Source organism: Callospermophilus lateralis, chromosome 8, assembly GCF_048772815.1.
Source record: "Callospermophilus lateralis isolate mCalLat2 chromosome 8, mCalLat2.hap1, whole genome shotgun sequence".
Taxonomy (NCBI): domain Eukaryota; kingdom Metazoa; phylum Chordata; class Mammalia; order Rodentia; family Sciuridae; genus Callospermophilus; species Callospermophilus lateralis.
In genome coordinates, this window is record NC_135312.1 from 61,720,780 (window position 1) to 61,745,029 (window position 24,250).

Here is a 24,250-nt window from a genome sequence, read left to right on the forward strand (position 1 = left end):
CTCAGGGAAACTTTTTAAAAAGTTAGGAAAGTATCCTACAAACTAAGTATCTAACATCCAGGCATTTCCCACAGTCTTAACATTTGAAACAAACTTTTTTTTTAAAGGCCTTATAACAACAATTTACCAAAATATATTAGAAGCCTTCTAATGCAATGAAGTTTACATCATGTGCACACATGCTTCATCACTGAGCCTGAAGGCTTTCACAGTAAAATGTATAAGCCACATACATTTGAATGCTCAAGTGTCCTATAAAAGGATACGTGAAAAGGTCTTATGACCTAGGAATATGTTCTGGATTTCTTAAGTAAGAAATAAAAACAATAGGTTGCTTGAAATTATGTACATATAATGGGAATATAAGTGAATGCATGTAAATATTGATTGGATCCCACACTGGTCTTGGAAGTATTGGAAGGCAAATACTATAGTCACTGGAACAGGCATCTGCCATGGGTAAAGGAGAGGACACCAACATTCTCAATGCTATTTATTTAAACCTTCTTTTTCTTTTCTTTTCTTTCTTTCTTTTTTTTTTGCACAAACTAGTCTAAGTAATTATTTCCAGGAGGTGAGATTAAAAGGAATTTTATTATTCTTATTTTTATTTATTTCTGATTTTCCAACTGTTGAGAAAATGAATCTTTCATTTTTGCAATACTGAAAAAGATGAATAATATACTTTTTAAGACTCTTAAAAACAAATTATCAACCAATTAAGCAGTAAATTTATTATACGAACAAAAATTTGCTATTATTCTTTTGTGAAGGTTTACAAAATTCAGATAATGTTTCTAACATTTCTGTACAAAGCCATTTCATTCCATCTAGCTTTTTGGTAATTTTCTGGTCTTTGTTGTTTCATGCAGTTAAGTGTAATACTCAATCCTGATAATTATTGATAGTCATAATAAGTTTTATAATTTGAAATAAAAAAATCATACTTTTTTTTTTTTTTTTGGTACCAGGGACTGAACCCAGGAGTACTTAACCACTGAACCACTTCCACAGCCCTTTTTATTTTTTATTTTGAGACAGGGTCCAACTAAATTAATTAGGGCTTTGATAAATTGCTGAGGCTGGCTTTTAACTTGTAATCCCCTGCTTGAGCTGCTGGGATTACAAGCATCCACACTAGGCCCAATTTACCTTAAGATTTTGATAATTCTTTTAGAGTTTAATAAATTTACTTTGTTGTGTTTATCTACACAAATAAAACTAGCATATAAGGAGTTCAATATAAAAATTAGAATTTTAATTTTGTACTTTTGTGTCTGTAATATAAAGACATTTTCTTATTTCATAGAGTAAATCATAGGCTCATGTGATAATAAAGACATTTTTCTTTAGGAGCAAAGTAATAAAACAAAAAATATTTTGAGTTACCCTGAAAAATTTATGAAAATTGACATCTTCTCTCTTACTTTTTAAAAATGTTAAGACTGATTGAAACCATTGGTCATTAAGAATAATCAGAGATGAACTGATAAGACTATTAAGGAGTCTTTAAAATTCCTGATTCATCATGTTTCTGAACAATAATAGCAATAGGATTAAAAAACAACTGTCACCCAGTCCTGTTTCTGTCCTGTATAAGACAATGGGGTGTAATTTTCTGACAGAGGGGAAACTCAAAGCTTACTCCCTTTGCTTGTGTGTTGGTTCTGTTAAGGAGAAACATCTTCAAGTTGTATAGGGCAAAGCACCCATCATAAAAATATAAAAAGAGAAAGAAATATTTGTTATTTCCTGTTTCTCAGCCCCAACAATTTACATGTCAGGAAGTTGAACAGATGATCATGCTCTTTCCAGAGCCATCTCTAAGAATGGAAAAATACCAGGAAACCTGGAAGGAGACCCTTCCCCATTATTTCCAATGTAAAAAGAAAGCACTTTTAGAAACTCTAGATTAAAGAATTTCTTGTCAGTCCCTTGCCATGTTATGGAATGGATCAACAGCTGACAAGTGGACATTTGGTGATGGAAACATTACACTAGAAGATGTAGAAATAAAAACTAAGGTGGCTGTAGCATGGTCAAGAGAGAATTTCTCCAAATATTACATTTAAGAGCCTGCAGTTCTACAGAAAATTTCCTCAATTTTTAACATACTGATAAAGAATGCTGTTCAGAAAGCATGTCCTTGTAAGACTACTCAGAAGACTGAGGCAGGAGGGTTGCAAGTTTCAGGACAGGCTGGGCATTTTAGCAAGACCATGTCTATAGAATGCCGCAGTCTGGCTGGGCACAATTCAGGAGCCACTTGTCAAAAGAAACGAACTTTATTTTTAGAACCACACATGCCAAACAAAACAGCTCCTCAGGAAAACCTTCGGAGCCCAACTGCCACCACTGGCTTCCCACAAGCCTCTCCCTCAACCACCAGCCTCTCCACCTCCCACAATCCTCCTGCTCTTGAGGCTGATTGGCTGGGTCGCGTGGGTGAAGCCAAAAAAGTCCCCCAATGAGCAGCTCCGTGGCCTGAAAGGGCAGGGAAACAGCCCAATGAGCATCACCGCAGAGGAGCCAATCAGCTAGATGTTGCTGGGGCCGCTGTGAGCCAATCATCAGCTGGTCGTCTGAAAGTTTGCTGGGGCTCTCAACAATAGAAAGACAAACAAACAGCTGTGCATGCCTGATGATATCTGCTAACTGTGAACTGCATAGGCAGTCTCTATTTGTGTACTTCTTATCCCTGGGTGATGTTGGCTGGGAAGAAAATTGGCTTGATATAAGGATTAGATATAGAAGGTAGTTGGTGGTGTATGGAGTTGGGATTGGTTAGAGTGTTTGTGATATAATTTTCATACTCCTGCTAGAGCTGACTCACAGGAGAGACTAAAAAACTTTGGTGTTAGTTGAGCCTTGTTATTAATGGATGTTGAGTACACAAATTCAAAGTCTGAGACAACATAAGTCTGAATCCTTTCCCAAAGTAAAGGACAGAGATCATTCTTCCAGCTTCTCTTTTTGTGAGACCAGAGGCCTGTCACTTTGGATTGATTAATAGATGTATTTGTAGGAGATTTAGATTTATGGGGCTCCACAATAAGGAATGCATTCATACTGGGTACACTTCATTTAGTGAACAGAGCATCTAGCTGGGGCCAGCAGGAGAGAATCTTCTGAAATTTAATTTTAGTCTTTTTGGTATAAACTATGGAGTCTATAAAAGCTGGGATGTCTTAGCTGAGTACAAAGGCAATGATATTTTCACCAACCAACTAATTCTCTGATTGAGCATTTTCCAAGGCTGCAGCTTCTGAGTTTGGCTTGTGGCCTTCTTGGAATTTCAGGGAGCTCCCTAAGGTGTTTCCATAATCCCATTTATGCTTTATCTATACAGAGCAGATTCTGTTGGCTGTAACTAAGAACAATGAGGCCTGTAGTGAATTTCTAGGATTTGAATTTTTCCTAATTTTATTTTAATAAATAGAGGATACTAATCCAAATAGCTGAAAATATTTTTAAACTATTTCAAGTATGAATTTCAATGGAATGTTCATGATTTGAGGCATAAGTAGCTACAGTATTATATGATGAAATGGAGGAATTGTAAGTAGGTTAAATAATATGTTGCAAAGTTTTATAATTTTGGTTACCCTCCCCAATAAGGGTAGAACAGTAGGCAAATTACCTTATAAAGTACAATTATAAGTGTAGTTTCATGACTCTTGATAATGAAAAGTGATTTGAACGATAATGACCCTGTATATGGAGTAGCTTTAGCTAGAAACCAAAACAAAGTCTGTGTGTAGAGAAAGATAAGACAGAGTTGGTGATTATGCATCAGGAGTTGTGGCATATCTCTACATATGGAAAACAAGTTCAAAACTTCTCATTCATATAAGAAGGATAAAATGTGTATTTTCTCCATCTGTAGGTTTTATTTTCATGATTTAAAGTAAATATTGAATTCTTTGAGATGTAGAAGTAACAAAAGCTCTTAACGTACCACAAATGACACCAAGTAATTTTTTATGCCACATAATAAACCTTTGGAATGACTAGAAGGGCACTATCCAATAAATCCTTTCAGCTTTTGCAACACTCTCATCTGTTCCTTTGATGGGGATTTTTTTTCTTGATAATTATCAGAGCTTCTAACCACATAGAGATAAGCAGATGACTCAGTTCTGATTTCTGTGTCCTAATCAGATCAAAACCTCACTACAATAGAGAAACTTGCTTCCCCTAAGACATTAAATGATACCGTTTGCTTTTACCCAGAAACATAATGGAGATACTATTTTATATGAGTTAGACATAGTATGAATGTAAAATAAATGTTTCATATGACAGTAAAGATAATTGTGAAAAATAGTGTACATGCATTTTTCCCAACTTTTCTTAGCATTGTAGCAATATAATTTCTCTGTATATGAGTACTTTGTATAAACATGGTTAAGTTTGTTTGAACTGTTTTCATGTTGCTTCATTGTAGTTGGTAATTATGACCAATATAAGGACTAAGCATTTCTTCAAAGAGAGAAATGGGTTATTTCAAAGTTGTAAATGTGTCAAAAAATGTACATGTATATACATGTGTATGTATGTATATGTGTATATATATGTATATATGTGTATCTATATTTTTCTTCTGAGTAGTATATGTTAGTTTAGACAAGTGTAGACTATTTTGAGTATGTATTATATAGCATTTTCTTTTTCTTTTTTCCTTTTTTTTTTTTTTGATATTGGGAATTAAACTCAGAGACACTCAACCACTGAGCCACATCCCCAGCCCTATTTCGTATTTTTTTAGAGACAGGGTCTTACTGAGTTGCTTAGTGCCTCGCCATTGCTGAGGCTGACTTTGAACTTGCAATTGTCCTGCCTCAGCCTTCCGAGCCACTGGATTTACAGGGGTATGCTACTGTGCCCAGCTATGTAGCATTTTATGTAGGCTTATTTGATACCTGCTGTATCTCAAAATTTACCAAACTTTCCTTTAATGATCTGTTTAATGTTCTGTCTTTCCCACAGCATTCAAGGATAGGGCCTACATACTATCACATTTCTACCTTTAGTTCTTACTACAATATCTGGGGCATTAAGTGTTTCATATAATAATTCATATAGTGCACATTCATTGAAGCACTCTGCTACTCATTGGGTATGCAGACAGAGTTAAGCAAAAGAGATAAAATTTGTGCTCTTACTGGATTTAACTTAGGATAGTAGACACTTGATAACAAAATAGAAAAATAAATATTTCAAGTGCATCAAGAAAAACAAAAAGACACTATTGGAATTTATGGGAACCCTAACAAAATGTGGTATGAATTTCAGGTTGCTTGCATGTTATGCTGATAATAGGCCACTACTGAGCCATGGGAACAGACATGGGAATCAAGGACAGAAGGCATACTCATGAGCAAAATAAGAAAACCCCATTGTAAGACACAAGAACTAGACTCTAAAAATATCCATTTATATAACTATAGAAACTTCATACTTGAGAAGCTTAAGGTCAGTTAATGCAATGGCTTTTTTTCTTATCCCAGTGAGTACTGCAGAGGCTCTACCATCTCTTTTTCCCCCAATGTGTTTGTGTGAGCTAGGGCTCTGATGGATGATTCGCCTAACTCGTTCTCCCTGAACGTTTATTGTCTTCTGAACTAGAACTTTAGTGTTAATCTGCTGCGTTTTTCAGCTAATTGTCTTTCACTGAAATTGTAAGATGATACACTACTAAACCTAAATTAGAATGGAGATTAGTGAGAGCGTTGAGAACATGACATTTAAGCACAAATTACAGATAAGCAGGAATAAGGAGTCAATGATGATGATTATGATGATGATGGTGATGATGATGATATGAAGGACTTAGGGATATAATAAAAATGATGATGATGATAATAGAAAAGTAGCAACAGCAGCAGGAAGAATTAGGGAGACAAAAATAATGATGATGGTTATAATGATGATGAAAGAATGAGACAGAAAGAAAAAGACTAAAAAAGAAAAGTTGCAGGGAGCTTCAGCAAAGGAAATAGCTTGTCTGGAGACCTGAGGTAGGGGAAAACATCACATATGTTAACAACTACATAATGTCAAAGCCTTAGGACATGTTTGAAATTTTTGTATTTTATTCTAAGTACTATGGGAGACAATTGGCTAATGAGTTTAAATAATCTCTCTCTCTCTCTCTCTCTCTCTCTCTCTCTCTCTCTCTCTCTCTCTGTCTCTCTTTCTCTTTCTCTTTCTTAGTGTACTTTGTTTTGATGAAAAAAGCTGATTGGGAGAGTAAAATTGGAGACACCAGCTAAGAGTCTGTTGTAATCTTTAATATAAATGATGACGGTGGTTTGGGTTTTGGATAGTGGCAAAAGAGAGGAAATTGAATGGATTCTTGGTATGTTATAGAGGGAGACTGTGGGATTTGGTGCAGAGTTTGCAAGAAGACCACATTAATTAAACTCTTGAAATATTTGTGATGGTGTTTCCAAAATGTGTACTACAGCATATTTGTTAAATGTGTTCATAGATGTTTGGTGAAATCACAAAATGTGATTTTGTGGTCAGATAAATTTTAGAAACACTGGATTTCAGTAAAGTTGGAGTTTCTTACTATGAATTTCAGTGGTTTTAATATACTACTACGTAGTGTGGAACTGCAGTAATTACAGAAATGTTTTTGTTTTTGATGAAGTTCTTGTAGGCTTACTTTTTTTTTAACATACTTTGTGATTTACTGCTTAAAGAAGTAAATGAGTTCCCATAGAAAATATATATTTGTTCATATTAAATTTTGTATTTGAATGAATTCATTATTTAGTTGATTGTTATATATCCTAGGAATTGAGAAATGATTTTGAAAAAAAAGAAGCATTTAATTTTGATAAAGAATGTAAATATAAATTTGGTGAAGAACTTTTGAATATATTTGAATATTACAAAATTTGCCTTCTCATTGCTACAAAGTTAAAGTAAAATACGGAAATTTTTCTATATAAATTGTTCCTTGTCAAATATTTCCTTGTTCATTTATACTCCATAAATGTTACAAGTTCATTAACTATTACTTCTTTATTATGCTGAATTTATCTATGAATTGCCTTTGTAATTTTAATATATTATTATTACTGTATATGATCATAGGAATTAAAAAATTGAGATTACCTGAAATTTCATGATATAGTTTGAATCTTCCCATTGCTATAGATTTTATTTTCCTATAATAGTAATCACTTGTGGAGCATGTGTGGCATATAAAATTATGAATAAGACATGGTAATAGTGTCATATCTAGCACATCTTTAGTCAGCATTAATATTTGTTGATTGATATTACATGTAAGCTATCCTCTTGTATTTTAATTGAATCAGCTATATTTTTAGTCACTATATCCAACTCTTCAACCTCTCTTTCTTACATTCAAATGTGCCTTTATTTACATATATTTGACTGATATCAGAGAAGTAGATTATACATTTGGAGACATTAACCAAATATCATCTTAATGCTCAAATATCTTAGATCTTTAGTTGGGCACCAACATCTCCTTGTTTAAATGTCTTAAAAATAAATTGTTTTATTTGCTACTATTCCTTAGTTTTATTGAAAATAATGTCACAGCTTGACCCTGATACCTCTTCTTTTAATCTCCCACCTTGTTTCTCTTAGTGTTAATATTTTTTCTAACACAACTTCCCATATGATCAGGGAGGAGCTAAGTGTGTAACTTGGAATTTTTTCTTAATCTCTGAACACATGCAGATATACAAAACTTCTAATCATGAAATGCAAAGGTTACAGATTGCCTCCTTCCATATTTTTCTGAACTGTGCCATTACCATCAGGAGAGCCTCTCGGTTACATTTTTTTCCCCTTTTGTGGAAGTAGTAGGTTTTACAAACTTACAAAAATCTGATAAAGAAACTTTAAAAGCTATATTGTTAATGCTGGCTAAGTGACATGGGCCATGCTGCTGGTAGCTTGGTTCACTGTTTGAAACATTCATGCCAATATTTGGTCAGGTGTGGACTTTCGTGTTAGCCAAAACCCTGATAACCATGGAAACAGTTCAACTGAAGTATAGGAGCAACAATAATATTTTCAAAAAATCATTGGCTCTGTGGAGTTTCAAATATCATATAGTATGTATAGTTTTTACAATTACTTGTTCATTTTATTGAACAATAAAATATGCAGTAATTATTAAGATCCTTACAAAGGCATTTCATGTATATCAGATTATGTAAGTCACAATCAAATTTTTATAGTAGATTTTTCAGCTGACAGCATGCCAACAGTGTCAGAATGACTAACAGCCCATGCTTTAAAAAAAAAAAAAAAAAAACGACTTCCTAATCTAATTGTTTCTTTTAAAGGACAGCACATTTCAAAAAAGTTCTTTAATTGGGAAACAAAATACATGGTATATAAAGTATACTAAATAAAATATATTTATTATAACAAATACATTGTTAGTCTTCATTCATATATATATATATTAAGTCTAGATATCAATTAACTCAACTACAAATACAAGTATAATAGTACCATGGTACTATCAAAACTAAATTTTTTTTTTTCTTGGATTGGATTTTAGTTTTACACATGAAAATTTATTTGTACAATTCCTCCAATATTAAAATTAAGATTTCCTCACATGATGAATACTTGATTTTTTTACATAAGTAACACACCTACTGACAGTTCTAAAGAAGCTAAATTAATTTATGTAAGATAAAAAATAATTCTGTACCTTTTAAGGAAATATTTCATTACAAATAGTCAAATAATAGAATCTACATTTTTTTCCATAGGGCAAAATAATAAATACTTGCTGCCTGGAACATGGATTAATGAAGAATATTGAATGGCACTGATTTAAATGGGAAATTTGGCACTATTTAACAAAGGCTGCCATATACACAATTGCTTGTGTAATTGGGAAAATGTAAATAGATACTGCTTTTACTGAAGTAAAGAGTGCCCTCAAATGGAAATGAAAAAGAAAAATATCCTTTCCCTGGTCCTGACCTGTTAAATGTTTTCATAGCACAGATGTAATTGTGCCACCAACCCTGAGCCAGCCAGGTGAAATTCTCAACTGGAACAGCATAGGCCATAATGCTTTTTATGGGAAATGAGTGGTTTATTTTACTATCTGGACTTGAAAGTCTTCTAATATGTCTCTAAAGTATTTGTATGGTTCAGAAATTACAAAGGAAACTGTAGAAAGGAAAAGAATTATGGGAAAAGGAACATATTTCTGCTAACGTGAAAGCTAACTTTATATAGATTTTCGACAAGAGTTTATTACCATATGCAGTATTTTTATTCCTAAAGTATATGTGAATGAATAGCTTGTTATGAATGATGGGCAAATTTATGAAATGAAAGACAAAATGGAATGTTACTTTCCATTTTCTCTTTTTCACACTTGAAAAGAATGTATTTCAGCTATCCATAAAGAAAAAGGTTTAGAATTTTTTTTTCACTGAAAAGAAAGTTCATTGTATATTTTTAAAATAACTAGCTGTCCTCGTTATGTATTTCTTCAACATGTACCACAGCTTTCAGTGCCTTTTATTTTGCTTACCAATCTGTGGGTCAGGACGTGAGGAAGGGCTTGACTATGAGCTCCGGCCTCTGCTCAGTTGCTATCACCTGCGAGGCTGGCACTGGAGGTCCACTTCCAAGCTGACTTATTCATTCAGTTGTGGGACCTCACCACTCTCACTAACAATTGGTCATCTTCTCTGCAAGGGAAGCTCATTCTCCAGGGCCTTTTTACATGGTTTGGGCTTTTTATGGCATTATGGTCTCAAGTGAAGTTGATTTTCTCACAAAGTTTGTCCCAATAGGGAATAAGCACAGTATTTCACTATATTCTATTGTTCAAAGCAATCAAATTCAAGAGAGGAGGGATGGTCCACAGTTCTACACTGAAACAATGTTTGTTTTAGCAAATAACACGAAACCCAAACCACCATCAGTAGTAAAGTGATTGAACTATGATATATTCCTATAATAAAGTACTATGAAACTAAAACAAGGAATGAAATATCCCTTACTTATTAGGCATACTCCTCTGAATGTTAAGTTAAAAAGTTAAAACAAATATATATAGGGTACTATTATTTAAATACATATTAAATACATATGAAGCTTCCAGTTAGAGGATACATATTAAAATAATAACAGTGGTTTAAAAAACAACAAAGTTTTAATCCTTTTTTTAAAAAAAATGATGGTCTGTATAGAAAAGGGAAAATAGAATTAAGGTAGAATCAACCAGGGAATCTGCAAATTAGATGTGTTACCTTTCCATTGCTATGAAGAAATACCTGAGGTTGTCAGTATAGGAAAGGGACCAAGGGGAGGGAGGACAGGAGGGAAAGAGAAAATACTGGGGAATGATATCGGCCAAATTATATTGTAATGTTGTGTGGATGCACAAACATGTAATTATGGATCCCACCATTTTATATGACTCTAATGCATAAATAAAATAATATAGGAAAAAACACCTGAGATAAATAGCATATAGGGAGAAAAGGTTTATTTTGACTTGCAGTTTCAGATGTTTCACTGTTAGGGTTAGGGTTACGGTTAGGATCAGTTGCCTCTGTTTTGGGCCTGTAGCCCAGAGCACCATGCTAGGTAACATACTGGGGGGTTGGGGTGGGAGAAGCAACTTACCTCATGGCATCCAGGAAGCAAAAAGGTACAAAGGGTTGGGGTTCCTATATCTTTTTCAAGGGCAAGTCTTCCATGATCTAACTTCCTCCCTCTAAGCCACACTTCATAAAGGTTTCACCCCTCTCAAAATTGCTGGCCTGGCAATCAACTCTATCAAATGGGCCTTGGGGAAACATTCAAGACCCAAACCTTAACAGATTTCTCTAAATCTTCTCTCAATTGTAGATATTTAACTTTAAAATGCCATAGATATTTTAAAATTTGTTTTATAAATAACCAAATGAACTTAATTTGTATTGAGGTCATATTTTAGCTGCTATACTTTGCATCTCAAATGTCCCTCAAAGGCCCATGTGCTGAAAGCTTAATTCCTTGCTTGTGGAATTACTGGGAGGTAATGGAACATTTAGAAGGTGGAGCCTAGTGGAAGGAAGTTAAGTCACCGAGGATGTTCCCTTAAAAGGAACAAGTGAAAGGATGTTAAAACACTGTCATATAACCGTATATTCCCAGTAGCATATACACTGCAGATAAAAGATCTGTAAAAAGTCTCAATTTTTTTTTCCAATAAGCATATTCTTGATGATAGTACTGGCAACTTTATTTTGAGACTGTGTGATAAATGGTGTTTGTAAATCTCAGGATTTTTTATATAGATGAAAGAAGATTGGGCCGTCTGAGAATACATCTTACGCAGGGATTGATATTGATTGAGGGGTCCCTTCTTATACTGTTTGAAACCCATGGTGCAGTTCCACTTAAGCAGACCCATTTTGGGGAGCCACAGCTCTTTATTGACAGACCTTTGCTCAAGGACTTCTATATGACTTCTTGAATCTTTCATAGCAATCTAGGATGCTTCAATCTCCCTTTTCTTCTCCTTGCCCCTCTCTCCCTTTTCCTCTCCCTTTCTTTTTCTAATGCTGCTCCATTGTTTTTCTTTCTCTTTATTACTTGGGGTCAGATTTATATCCTAGGACTGTAGTTTTTTTAAGTGTCAACACAGGGATGTATAAAAAAGGCATCATGAAACAAATCTTTCTAATAATCTTCTTCAAGTATCTTTCTCTTCAAAATCCTACACTGAAATCCCTCTTCTTTCACATAGTCCCTTCCCTCCTCCATATATTCCTTTGCTCTGAATATTCTGGTGCCCACTCTTCCAGATGCATGGCAGCTCCTACTATCTTACTTAGTTTTTGAGAAATGCAGTAGAGGCTTCCAATTTGACTGCTTATCTCTGGTGATGAGTTGAAACCTGGAATTACAAATTCTCCATCTCCTTATATAGCTATTTCAATATTAGAGAAATACACAAAGACCACACATATATAGCTTAAGACCTTCAGTTTTCTAGTGCCTTATTTGCTCAAGGTGCTTGCATGACCAGTCTCAGTGTTCTATAGAATAATAGGATGGGTTTCCACAGGTAGAGGGTGTGGAGGGAGGCATACCATACAAGTGCTTGTTTCTTTATTGCTGCTTTCATTGGCTTTAACTATATAAATACAACCAGAAGATCACAAAGTAAATTCTAAGTCAGGTTAAAAGATATATCTGCCTACCCAAAGAAAATAAAAGTGAAGTTATATTTCAGTGTGTTTTAGGAATAGAATCAAACACATTCGTAGACAAATAACATTTTATCCTAAGCAATGTTTTTCTTCTGCAAAGTGTGAGGACATCTTAACCTACCATATTTAAGTATTAACTATATATACTTGCCAAATGCACAAAAAAGGGGAGGAGTTCAGAGACACTTTTCTCACACAGAAGCCAACCCATTTTGTCTCCTAGAAGAAAAGAAAAGATGTTATCCAAGAGGAGTGGAGTTTGACAGATTTAAGACACTATAGATATTAGGACTCCCACTTGAGTCTTTCTCAACATAGAAAATGAAAAGAAACAGCTGTCTAGTGTACATGTTAGTACTTCTCAGCTTGCTCTTGTGAGTTTCTGATGGTCTAAAATTTTCTGAGATGCCAGTACCTTTGCCGTACATTTGATCATTTAAAAACTCTCTTACACAGCAAAGGATGGGGAAAGTTCTGCCATTTTTCTTCTCAATGGAAATGTGATCCTCATTCTTACCAATAAACAAATCACATTTCTCAGATAATTTTATTTTCTGAGAGTTATTGGCATAAAAATTGATGACCTTCTAGAAATTCCATGACTACATCACTTGCTATGCTTTGGATGTGATGTTCCCCAAAATCTCAGATATGAGACAATGCACGAGTTTGGAAGAACAATGGGTTATAGCCTTACCCTAATCCATAAATTAATCTCTAATGCGTTTGAGTGGTAACTGGAGGCGGGCGGGTGGGTGGTGTGGCTGAAGGAAGTGGTTTTGGGGTATATATTTATATGTGGCAAGTGGAAACCTCTCTCTGCTCTCTGATCATGATGTGAGCTGTTTGCCTCTGCCTTACTCTCCTGCCATGATGTTCAGCCTTCCTTCGAGCCCCAAGGAAAGGAGTTGGCTTCTGTGGACTAAGACCTCTGAAACCGTGACCCCTTAGATTAACTTTTCCTCCTTTAAAATTGTGTAACCGATGTGATTCTGCAATCTGTATACGGGGTAAAAATGGGAGTTCATAACCCACTTGAATCAAATGTATGAAATATGATATGTCAAGAGCTATGTAATGTTTTGAACAACTAATAATAAAAAAAATTGTTTTGGTCAGATCTCTTAGTTACAGCACTGGAATAGCTGACTAAACCATGACGTTTAAGGAGTATTGCTTTAATGAAATTAAAAGAAAATGAAAAGCCAACAAGAATAGTTTATAAAAAAAAGACAGGAGACTCAAAAAGCATAGGTAGTATTTAGTTCTATTATTCTCCCACACTACCTGTAGATCTTTAAAAAAACAATCTCTCTGAAATTAAAGATAGAATATCCTGTTGAATTGATGCTCAGAAGACTTAAACATGTTCACTGATTGCTTTTATTTCCCTTGTATACCATTTTGGCTTAAAAATGCTCTTTCAGCATAATCTTCTGTACTTAGCATATGCATTTTTCTATATATGTATATGGGAAAAAAGCCATTTGAAGTTCAGGAAACTGATGCTGGATTATACATCAAGAGTTTAGATTGTAAAATATGAACAATATACATTATAGCATTTTAAAAGTTTATATGTTTTCTAATGCAACATAAACCAGAGTCCATTGAAAGGTACTATACATTATTATTAAGTCAATGAAGGTTTCAATTTTAAAATGTAATTGTTTTTGTATAAATATAAAATTATTTTTTGCTAACTGTACAATTTAAAACTTTTGAGAGAAAGATGTTGGTATGTGAAATTAAATAGAACTACACAAAAAATACATTATTTTCAAAAAGTTAAGATAATTGAGTATGTTATTTTTATCAATTGATATGATGTAAACACCCTATTAGAAATATCTGCATAATTCAAATTATTGTACATTTTGATGGTCTGGAAGATGTCAATATTACATTGGAGCTTATTATAATAAGCATATTATCTATTGATTATTATTTATTAAACAACATTTATTTATTAAATATTAAATGCTTTATGATTATTGTTTAATAAATTGGGAAATATCAAAATTTTATATCATTGTTTTCCTGATTAATGTCAGAAAAAAAATCACAGCCAAAATTTTGTAAATTAAATCAATTTTCCATTCACATCCAAGAAAACTAAAATGAAAATAATAGCAACCATAACAAAAAAAATTCAGGAACTAAATTGCTTACATAGAGATATGATATTCAAAGGCTTCCTAAACATTTATTGTGGTGATCATATTGTTTTTCTACTTTAAATAATGATGTGGTGGTCTATATTAGTTGATCATTGGCTTTTATAAGTGAGAATATAAGGTATTCACTTTTCCTGATTTCCTGTGGGCAGAGAAGGAGAAAGGAAGGATGGCAAGAGGGAGAGGATTTATGGGAACAAGATTTTGAATCTAATCTAAGGGTCTATGAGGGAAGGGGGAAGAAGGACCTTCTGGATTAAAGGGTGAGGGCTGTCAAAGACACGCAGCTGTTCCATGACTATGGTGCACCATGAAAGGAGACTGATGGTGAATCAAGAAATAAGGTTCTGGTCCCAAAGACTCTGTGTACTGCATATTCAACAAGGAAACTGGAAGGCAGGAGCAGATGGAGGGTGGGCCATGACCTTGTTGATGGCCATGTTGCTCTGCTGATGGCCATAGTACCTACCAGAAAGCCAGCCAACATTGTGTGTTTGATAGCACCATTTCCCTTCCCTTGCTTTTTTAGGTCTGGGGTAAGTAAGAACTTACTATGTCTAATTCCTCCATGTTGTCACCACCCCTCATGAACCTTCTCAGTCCTTTTGATATCTTTCTTTATAATCCCTCTTCCCTTAAGCCCTTTGAGTGTTCAGTTTGTTTTCTAATGAATTGTGAACTGAATCTAGACAAATAGAACTGTTTTATAGTTCTCATTATCTACAGTGAGAACTGAATATAGACAATAAGAAATAAGGTCTCAGAGAATACTATATCTTTTTGGCTTTGATATACAGGAAGATTGCATATAGTTGGCCATTTATGTTATAAAGGTATATACTAATAAATTTCTTTAAAAATACTCTAATAAACATTGATTAGTTTTTTGCTTTTGTTATTATAATCTGAGAACAGAAAAAGTTTTGAGAAATTTCAACTTATTCTCAGGTTTGGTAGAAATCTGGTGATTTGTGAAAGGTGAATGACTGCTGAGAAAACTAAAATCTGCACATCAAATAAAAGAGAACAGATGGGTGGGAATTAAAATTGTAATTATTTCTTGGTATCCCTGGAGGTTGGTGCTAGGATGCCACATAGATATGAAAATCTGTGGATGTATGGTATGTTATTTGCATATTATCTAAGTATATCTTTAGGTGTTCTATAAGTCATCTCTAGATTACTTATAATACCTAATACAATGTAAATATTATGTAAATAGTTGTTGTACTGTATTTTTAACGAAATAATAAGAGTCCATACATATTTAGAACATATGCGATTTTTGGGCTGACTGTACTAGTAATAACCATGGGAGAGTTTAGCACAAGTGTGTGATGCAAATTAATACACAAATTCTATGTTATTCTATATACTGATATACAGAATGTATCAACTCCTTAAAATCCATAGGATATACATAAGTCAATAGAAAATGGACAAAAAAATTAGAATGGGCATTTCACTTGAGAGGAAATTTACATGGCCAAATATCATATTAAAATAATCAGGAAAATGCAAATTAAAAGTACTATAAAGATACTAGTATACAGTACACACTAGTTTGCTTAAATTTAAATTCTAAAATACCATATGTTGGCAATGATGTGGCTTAAAGGAGCTTTTATGCTCTGGTAGTGGGAATTTAAATTGATTCAGTGATTTTGAAAACAATTTGGCATTATTTTGTAAATTTTAAGTTATAAATGATCCTATGACACACCCATTCTATTGCTTGTCATTTCTCTCAGAGAAATCTATACTCAGGATACATGTCCAGGAAATTCTATGAGCATGTTCATAATAGAACCAAATGGGAAACAACTCTGAGGTCAATAATAATAAAAAGGATAAGTGGTTACATATTCACACAGGAGAATTCAATCAAAATGAGGTACAGCTACATGCATCAATTATATGGAACACGAAAATATTTATGAAAGACATATTACAAATATGGACTTTTTAATTCCATTTATGGAAAACTTAAAAACCAGCCTAATTAAACTATATTGTTTAAAGATACATACTTAAGTGATAAAAGGAAGTAACGATTGCACCTATTGGAGACTGAGGTAAAGAAAAAGCATGGGAATGAGCGCCACAAATGTGGGGAAGTGTTGCCTCTGGAGGAGGAGGAGTTGGGGAGATGGAGTTGTGAACAGGGAAGAGTGAAGAGGACTCCTGGGGTGTAGTCAGTCATTGTTCTCTTTCTTGATGTAGGTGAATAGGGATTGATTTGTAATAATTTATTAGCCTCTATAATTAAGTGGTATGCTGCTTTGTATGTTTTGCTTATATTTTACAGAGGTTAAATCATCAGAATATTATTATTTTAACATAATTTCAGATTTAAGATAAGGAACAGGAAGTTTTTCTCCATGTTGTTTGAGATACGTCTTTTTGTCCTGTTTCATTTGGGTCCTTGTGTGCTTATCTGACTTAAAATTGTTTGCACCTTGTGAAAAAGAGCTAGATAGGAACAAACAGCTAACTTCAGTAACTTAATCCTGCATGTGTCAGGAGGTGAAAATATGCTAATTACCTCACATGATGAAAGAAAACCTGAAGTAGTTCCAAGTTGTACAAAAACATTATTAGATGAGCAAGTTGGAATTTGGCAAACAAATACATAAAATGTAGAAAATTAATTCTGAAACAAGAAATAGCATGCTTTGAAGTGAGGTGTATTCCCTCAAAATTCGTATGTTAAACCCCAGCCACCACTTATGATGGAATTTGGAGATGAGGCTTTTAGGAAGTTATTAGGTTTAGATGAGGCCATGCATATGGGGCCTTCCTGATGGGGATTAGTTCTCTTCTAATGGACACCAGAGTTAGTTTTCTTTCTCTGCCAAGTGAGGTCACAGTAAGAAGGTGGCAGCCTGACAGCCTAGCAAGGACCCTTATCAGTAACCAGCCATGATGGTGCCCTGATCTCAGACTTCTGGTCTCTAGAACTATGATAAAATAACTATGTTGTTTGTACCATCTAATGTATGGTATTTCTGCTATGGCAACCCTAAATGACTACTAAAGAGCAAATAAATACATAAAAATTAATAGAAGGAATTTGAAGATTTACCTGTATTAGTTACTTATGAAACATTTTATTTGAGGGAAATAAGAATTTTTCTCTTCTAAATGAAGAACAAAGTAAAAAGGTATGTTTTATTGGAGAAAATAGACATAAAGATCATCTCTTTGTTAGAGAACATCAAAATGCAGTAAAAACACATCTCCCATACTTAATTCTCAAATGATTTGTCTAAAATTCTACACATTGTGGTAAATAAATTCACATTTTTAACAAATTTTCAAATTATTTTCCATCTGGGCCTCTAAAAATCAAATTTAAAGTATTTGAGACCATACAAATAGAACTGCATGTTGTAGTCTCTAAGTCTACTTATCCATGGGAAAAAAGCTACTTCTCAAAAATAATATAATGGAATTTTTACAGTACACTTCTCTACTTATCATTTTAAAATTTATTTAACAATTTTTTTACAAAATAAGTATACAAAACATCATTTTAAGGAAATAAAGCATATTGAGGTTGCATTACATATTTAAACAAGTGCTAACGAGTTGAATATAAATTCTAGAAATATGAAATGTAGTCTATGTCAGAGTTCATTGATTTAAAAACAATGAAAACTACCTCTGAACAGAGTTGTTGACCAGAATTCCAGTTTCGACGAGAATGATGGTTGTGGCTGATTACCTTTCCTCAGATGGCTCAAGGTGAAGGCTGCTTGCCTCACTCCCGCACCCCCGCCCCCCATATCCCTGCTAAGTCAAGTTTCTTTACCCCAGTGAATTCTCTTTGTTTTCATAATTTTAAAATATTATGACACAAATACAGCACTTTAATAATATGTTGTGAGACTTCAGAATAAAGAATGATTACTTAGAATCAGTAAGATCTAGGTTAAATATTGAATACCAGCTGATTATGGTCACATTACTTTGCCTTACTGAATCTTTATCTCTAAAGTGAAAATGAACACATTCCCCTTTAGGATTCAATTTGGAGATAAATGAAAGTGTTTGCAAATACCTAACATGGAGAATAGTACAAAGATAGTTTCCAATAGCTAAAAAGTATTCCTATTAAAATTAATCCCAGATTTAAGTTAGTGATTATTGGAAACTGCTTATTAGAACAGAGCCTAGTGATTTTTCAAACCTTATTTATTAGAACACTCCCAATTATTCATTTAAAATCTTAAAACAACTAATAAGTCACAAATATTTATTGAAACAACTTATCTTTAAGTAAACTCCTAAATAACTCTTGAAAATAAGTTTCTACTTTAACAGCTTTCCAGAACTTTTCTCTTTTATTTTCTATTCTCAAGTATTAATCTAATAATGCGAATAGATGTGATAGAATCCAGAAACAATATACTTAAGTCATAAAATCAGTAGCCTAATTGTTGAGGATTAAGACTATATTTAGTCATTCATGTTGGATTCTATAAATACCTGTAGTTAGTGATTAAACACAGTGGATAAAAATTAACTCATTCATGTAACTTTTATCCCATTTTGAAAGTATAGTTGAGTATAAACAATAAAGATGGGGTATTTGCCTTTATAAAACTTACAAGCATAAGGAGGCTAAGATTTTGTAAGAGTCCTACTTCATTTCTTAAGGAAGTAACTCCTTTTGTAATATTTACTTAAGCAAGGTTTCTCAGGTCACTGGCTGTTAAATAAACCTAGTTAAATAAGAGTAATGCGTGTTGAAGATTTAAGAATCCCTTACCACACACTACCTTAACTTTCCTTCTTTCCTGCTGAGAAGTTTCAGGTTCTCAGATATAGTGTGGTGTAAGAATGATTATTTATGTAACTTTTTTTCTCTGCTGCAAATAGCTTTGGAGCCAGACCCTTACCCTGCCTGTTCTCAATTTATTTGATAAAAATAACTTCTGTATGTGTGTGCACATAAGACATAATAGAAAGGAACAGTATGATCTTATGTATTACCAGTATGATATTCACATTTCTTAGACTTGTAACACATTAATAGTGTTAGGTAGTTGCTAATACTGTACGATCACTTTAAATCCCAGGTTTTCTAGCAGGAGACTTAAAGATGATTTAACCCGCCATGACACCCAGGTTCAGAAAACTGTAGTGTCTCAAACCAATGAAAGATGGGTAGGAACTACAGACAAAAGTCCCTTATTATAGTTCAGTTTAATTTTGATTATTTCTTGCTTCCATGTAAAAAGTTTAACCTCTGTTTAAAAAATAATGTATTACTTTTGAAAGTAGGAATTTTCTAAGAAACCTGAGAATATTACAAATAAGGAAAAAGGCCAATTTGATCACCAGACCAATCACACAATAGTATCTTTTTCAGAAGGGTGAGTGAATTTCATATGGTGAATTATCTATTTAAATTTGGTTTGGCTAAAAACAGTAAGAAATGACAGTGACTCAAATGAAATATAAATTCTTTTCCATCTCATATTGAAGAATTCTAGAAAGTATCAGTCAAGTCAAGGCTGTGTTGTTGTCCCAAGGTATCAGGGACCTTGCTTCTTTCTCTTGTTTTTCCATAAAAATAGACTCCAGTTGAAGTTCAAGATTACAGTTGGCACTATGATCATGTTGTAATCTAGCCACAGGAAAAACTAGTACCTATTCCCTTTTAGGTACACTTCCTAGAAGTTGCACATCATTTTCAACTGGATTCCATTGTGCAATAGTTAGTCACATGGACAGCTAGCTGCAGAAAGGCTATGAAATGTGTTCTTTATTCCAGACAGTTATATATATGCTCAGGTAAATACTGAGGCATCCATTTTAATGGAAGAAGGAAAGGAAGAACAGTATCTGCCATAGTAAGTGTCCAGGAGTAAGTAGCAACAGTTCTACTGCCTAATAACTCTCTCTTTTTTTTATTTTTGGTCTTGCCCAAGTATCTGCTGAAAACCTCCACCTTTAGCAACAAAGCTCGACCTAGCAGAATATTGGCATTGCTTCCCTGTTAGCAAATGATATCTAGGTATCAGTTCTTCTGGCATTTCATTCCTGGAATACATGGAGATAATTTTGATCTTTGTTTATACTCTTATAAATATTTATAAATATAAATAGGAAAGAGAGCAACAATTTCAGAAAACTTGTAAAATATGTAGTAAAGTGAACAGCTCTCTATATAATATTATATGTCATCTTATGAGTATACAAATATATATGTGAAACCTGTAGAAATAACCTTGAGGAACGTATGCAAAACTAGTAATAACTGTTACTTTTTATGTCATGAAACTGAGGTTGGTGATCAAATTGGACTTTATGTGTGAAGGTCTAAAAATTTCCAATAAAACAGGGTATGTTGGGGAGGTGATAGAAATAGGGAGTAGGCTTATCACATGGAAACTCAGGAACTCTGGACTTGCTTAACTGGCTAGCCATTATCAAATTATGGGTTTTGGTTATGAGCAAGATAAACAAATTCTAATCAACTAAATAAACAAGGGAACTTATTGGAAGAGCACTGATTATCATAGACTCAAAGACAAAGTTGAATAGGCCATAGTATTTTTAAGAAATAACTCATTGTAATTGTAAACCACTGAGATATTTTTTGGCCTTTAGTAATTCTCTGTTGAAACTTCATAGAGAATTTCCAACATGCTGTGGTTTTAAACAAACCTTAGGCAGGAAATTAGGTGGGAATTGACCAAATGATTAGAAATTTATCCCATGAGCAATGGAGAAATAATACACATTTCTGACTAAGCACTTGAGAAAATGAATTTCATATTTTAGAGGTTTAGTGTTAAAGCCATTGTTTAGGATATGTTATAATGAGGAAGACTCACTTTTAGAAAAAAACAATGGCTTAAAAGATTCTCAAAATATCTGTTTCTTTTTACTAGTACTAATTAGCAGTTGTCTTTCATGTTTATTTAGGTGTTTGGATTGTTGGTTGGTATTGTTATTACAAGCCAAGGAGCATAAAATTAGAGAAGCAAACACAGACAAGTTAGGATCAGTTTAAAGGATTATATTTCTGGATCATCAGTAGCTTCCATATTATACCTGCTTATACTGATTTAATGAAACCCGATAGCAATCGGTCTTTAACATTTCACCAAAAGCAATCACCAGGTCCAGCCGACCTCTTAAACACTTCTCAATCTATCCTTTCCTTCCTGTCTAAAACTTTGAATGAACTCCCTAATAAATCACTCCAGTGTTGCTCTCCTGCAGCTCCATCTCTCATAGCTGATGAATATTCTTCCATAGCACAAAATTGACTATCTTCTTTCCTTGCATAAACTCTTTGTGGTTTAGCATCTTCTGGAAGACAAGTCCAAGCTCTGTCAGTAGCATGCAGGCCTGAAAGACATCACAGACCAGAAGGTATAGGAATGAGTTCCAGGACCAGACTGCCTGGGTTGGAACTCAGATTCTGCTCCTACTAGCTGTGTGGCCTTATTAAATATCTATAACAGTATATCTAGAAAATGTCAGCTTTCATTAATAATATGTGGTTTCTCCCTCACTTCCTGCATTAACTTTCTGTTTTGCCATTCCCTAAGGTTGCCTTCCAATTTTACATCTGTATTCTTTTGTACATATCATTCCTTTGCAGTTACTGATACCTTTCTCCTGCTTCCAGAATGGCTAATACTGTCTCATCTCATTTGATTTAAAGATAATTGTTTTAAAATTTAAGAATAGGTGACTTTTCCTTGAGTAGGTAATGTATTTTCATACAAACTCCTCTAATAAATGCTCTGTCCATATCTCTATTAATAAAGTTATCACATAATATGCTATCATGTTTACACATTGGCTTACCTCTATGAGACCACAGGAAACTTGAGAGAAGGCACTGTGCCTTTTCATCATTGTGCTCAAGTATAGTCCCTGGTACATGAAAGGCATGTAATGAAGTTTGTCAAATATATAGAAAATTGCTATATGAAGACAAGATTTTTCTTTCACAAATCATTCCTGATTTCTCTTCATAATATGGTTAAATGCTGCTTGAGATCTTTGAGATAAATTTCCTTTAAAATTTATTTCTCTTGAATTCTTAATGCTTTCTTTTATCTGACAGATATCTCAATCTGTTTTTTTTTCTTGACTTGATTGCTTGTCTCTACTTAGAGATAAAATTAATTCTCTATTCCACTAACTGCATCCATTCACGTTTCCTTAAATTAATAAATAAACTGTACTTAAGTTATAGACAATTTAAAATTTTTGTGGAAAGTAAGGAGTATTAAAATGTGGATGCTTCATGGTCATGGTATGATCAAAAATGAAATGGGCATGCAAATGAAAATAATGTATCTTGCATGAGTGTTGGTATAGATATGTGTATTTTTTGTAGACTTGATTCCAATTATTTTCATATAAAGTCTATGTAACTATATGAAATTAAATAGAGGGATCTAGTAGACCATAAATAATGTATGTGTGTGATTTATATGTTATAAGAAAATTGTCGCATGGAAAAAAGAAGCATGATGATTGGCTCCAGAGTGTGTTAAATGTATTTTTTAATCTAACATGCTATAATAGAAGACCTTCTTTTTACAGAACACTAACAAGTGCTGGAAAAGACCTGAAAGATAATTTTTTGAAGGCCCTGGCAGTGAGAGAAGAAGATAATCGCAATGGGAAAGTGAGCGTGAGTACATTTTAGCCCAGAGCTTAGAATGTATATGCTGAAGGCATTGTTGATATCAGCATACAACCTTTAACATCCTCCCTAAAAGGCCATTCATGAATGATAACACATGACTATTATTTATATACTATAGGAACATAGGTAGTCTTTCTTTTTATTCCCATTTGCATCTGTATTACTAAGCAAATGGTGAAAAATAATAGGATTTCAAATACCTGAGGCAGAGAAAATGTGTATACTTGGCAGACTGGTTGTCATCTTCAACTTTGTGTTAGTCTTGGTTTGAAACAGTCTCTTTTCAGCCTAGCCTCCTTCTACACCCTTCAACTTACACTACCCACTAGCCTCCAGGTGTTCTCTCCCTGTGTGCCTGACTTTATGGGACCTCTAGAAGATAGTAGTATTGGCTGCCTCATAGAACTGCTTTGATAGATGTGATGATAGAAAACATATAGTGGAAGGACATAATTATGAATCATTCACAGAGAACATGCTTTTGCTTTATTAAAATGTGCACTAGATTAGATATATTGAAATTTCCTGTATTTGGAATAATACTGGTGATAATCATCTTCACAAGTCTTGAGATATTCCAAATAAAATTTAATAAAAGAGACAACAAATACTGTTGAAAGAGTAACTGACTGACTTACAGAAACATAATCAGAAATAGTATGATGAAAAATTTACAGCCACAGAAAAGTATGTGTACAAGGAAGTCTATTTTACCAATGTTTTCTCAATAAAAATTGGGATTTGCCTCACTATCAGGTCTGTTAAAAATTTCATATGTAGACAAAGTCTACATATGAAAGGATATATATATATATATATATATCCTTTTGTTATTGGAATAGAAACTTCGCTAGGTAATCTGAATCAGTGAAGTGACCTGATGTGGTTGAAATTTTAGAAAGCCTTATATCACTGCTGTTGTGTGGAGTGAAGATGTGGGAAGTCATTCCAGAGCAGAGGCAAAGAGATAACTTGGTGGTGGTGGTGGTGGGGTGGTTCTTGTAGTAAACCAGCAAGAAAAAAACTCTCAAAACATAGGGCAGTTGACATGGAGTGAAGTCACTTAGTCATGTCTGTGTTTTAAAGGCAGAACAAATGAGGTCTGCTTAAGGATTGGGTATGGAATATCACAGAAAGAGTAAATTAAGATGACT

General features: G+C 33.7%; 1 protein-coding gene across 3 annotated transcripts in view; it reads left to right on the top strand.

Moving 5' to 3' along the window:
- Cfap299 (cilia and flagella associated protein 299) overlaps positions 1-24,250 on the top strand; it is a 577,718-nt gene that overhangs the window by 174,458 nt on the left and 379,010 nt on the right. For all 3 annotated transcript variants that reach the window (XM_076865077.1, XM_076865075.1, XM_076865076.1), the window contains exon 3: positions 22,991-23,081. In XM_076865077.1, the coding sequence (XP_076721192.1) occupies positions 22,991-23,081 (91 nt within the window). The remainder of the gene's footprint in view (positions 1-22,990; positions 23,082-24,250) is intronic.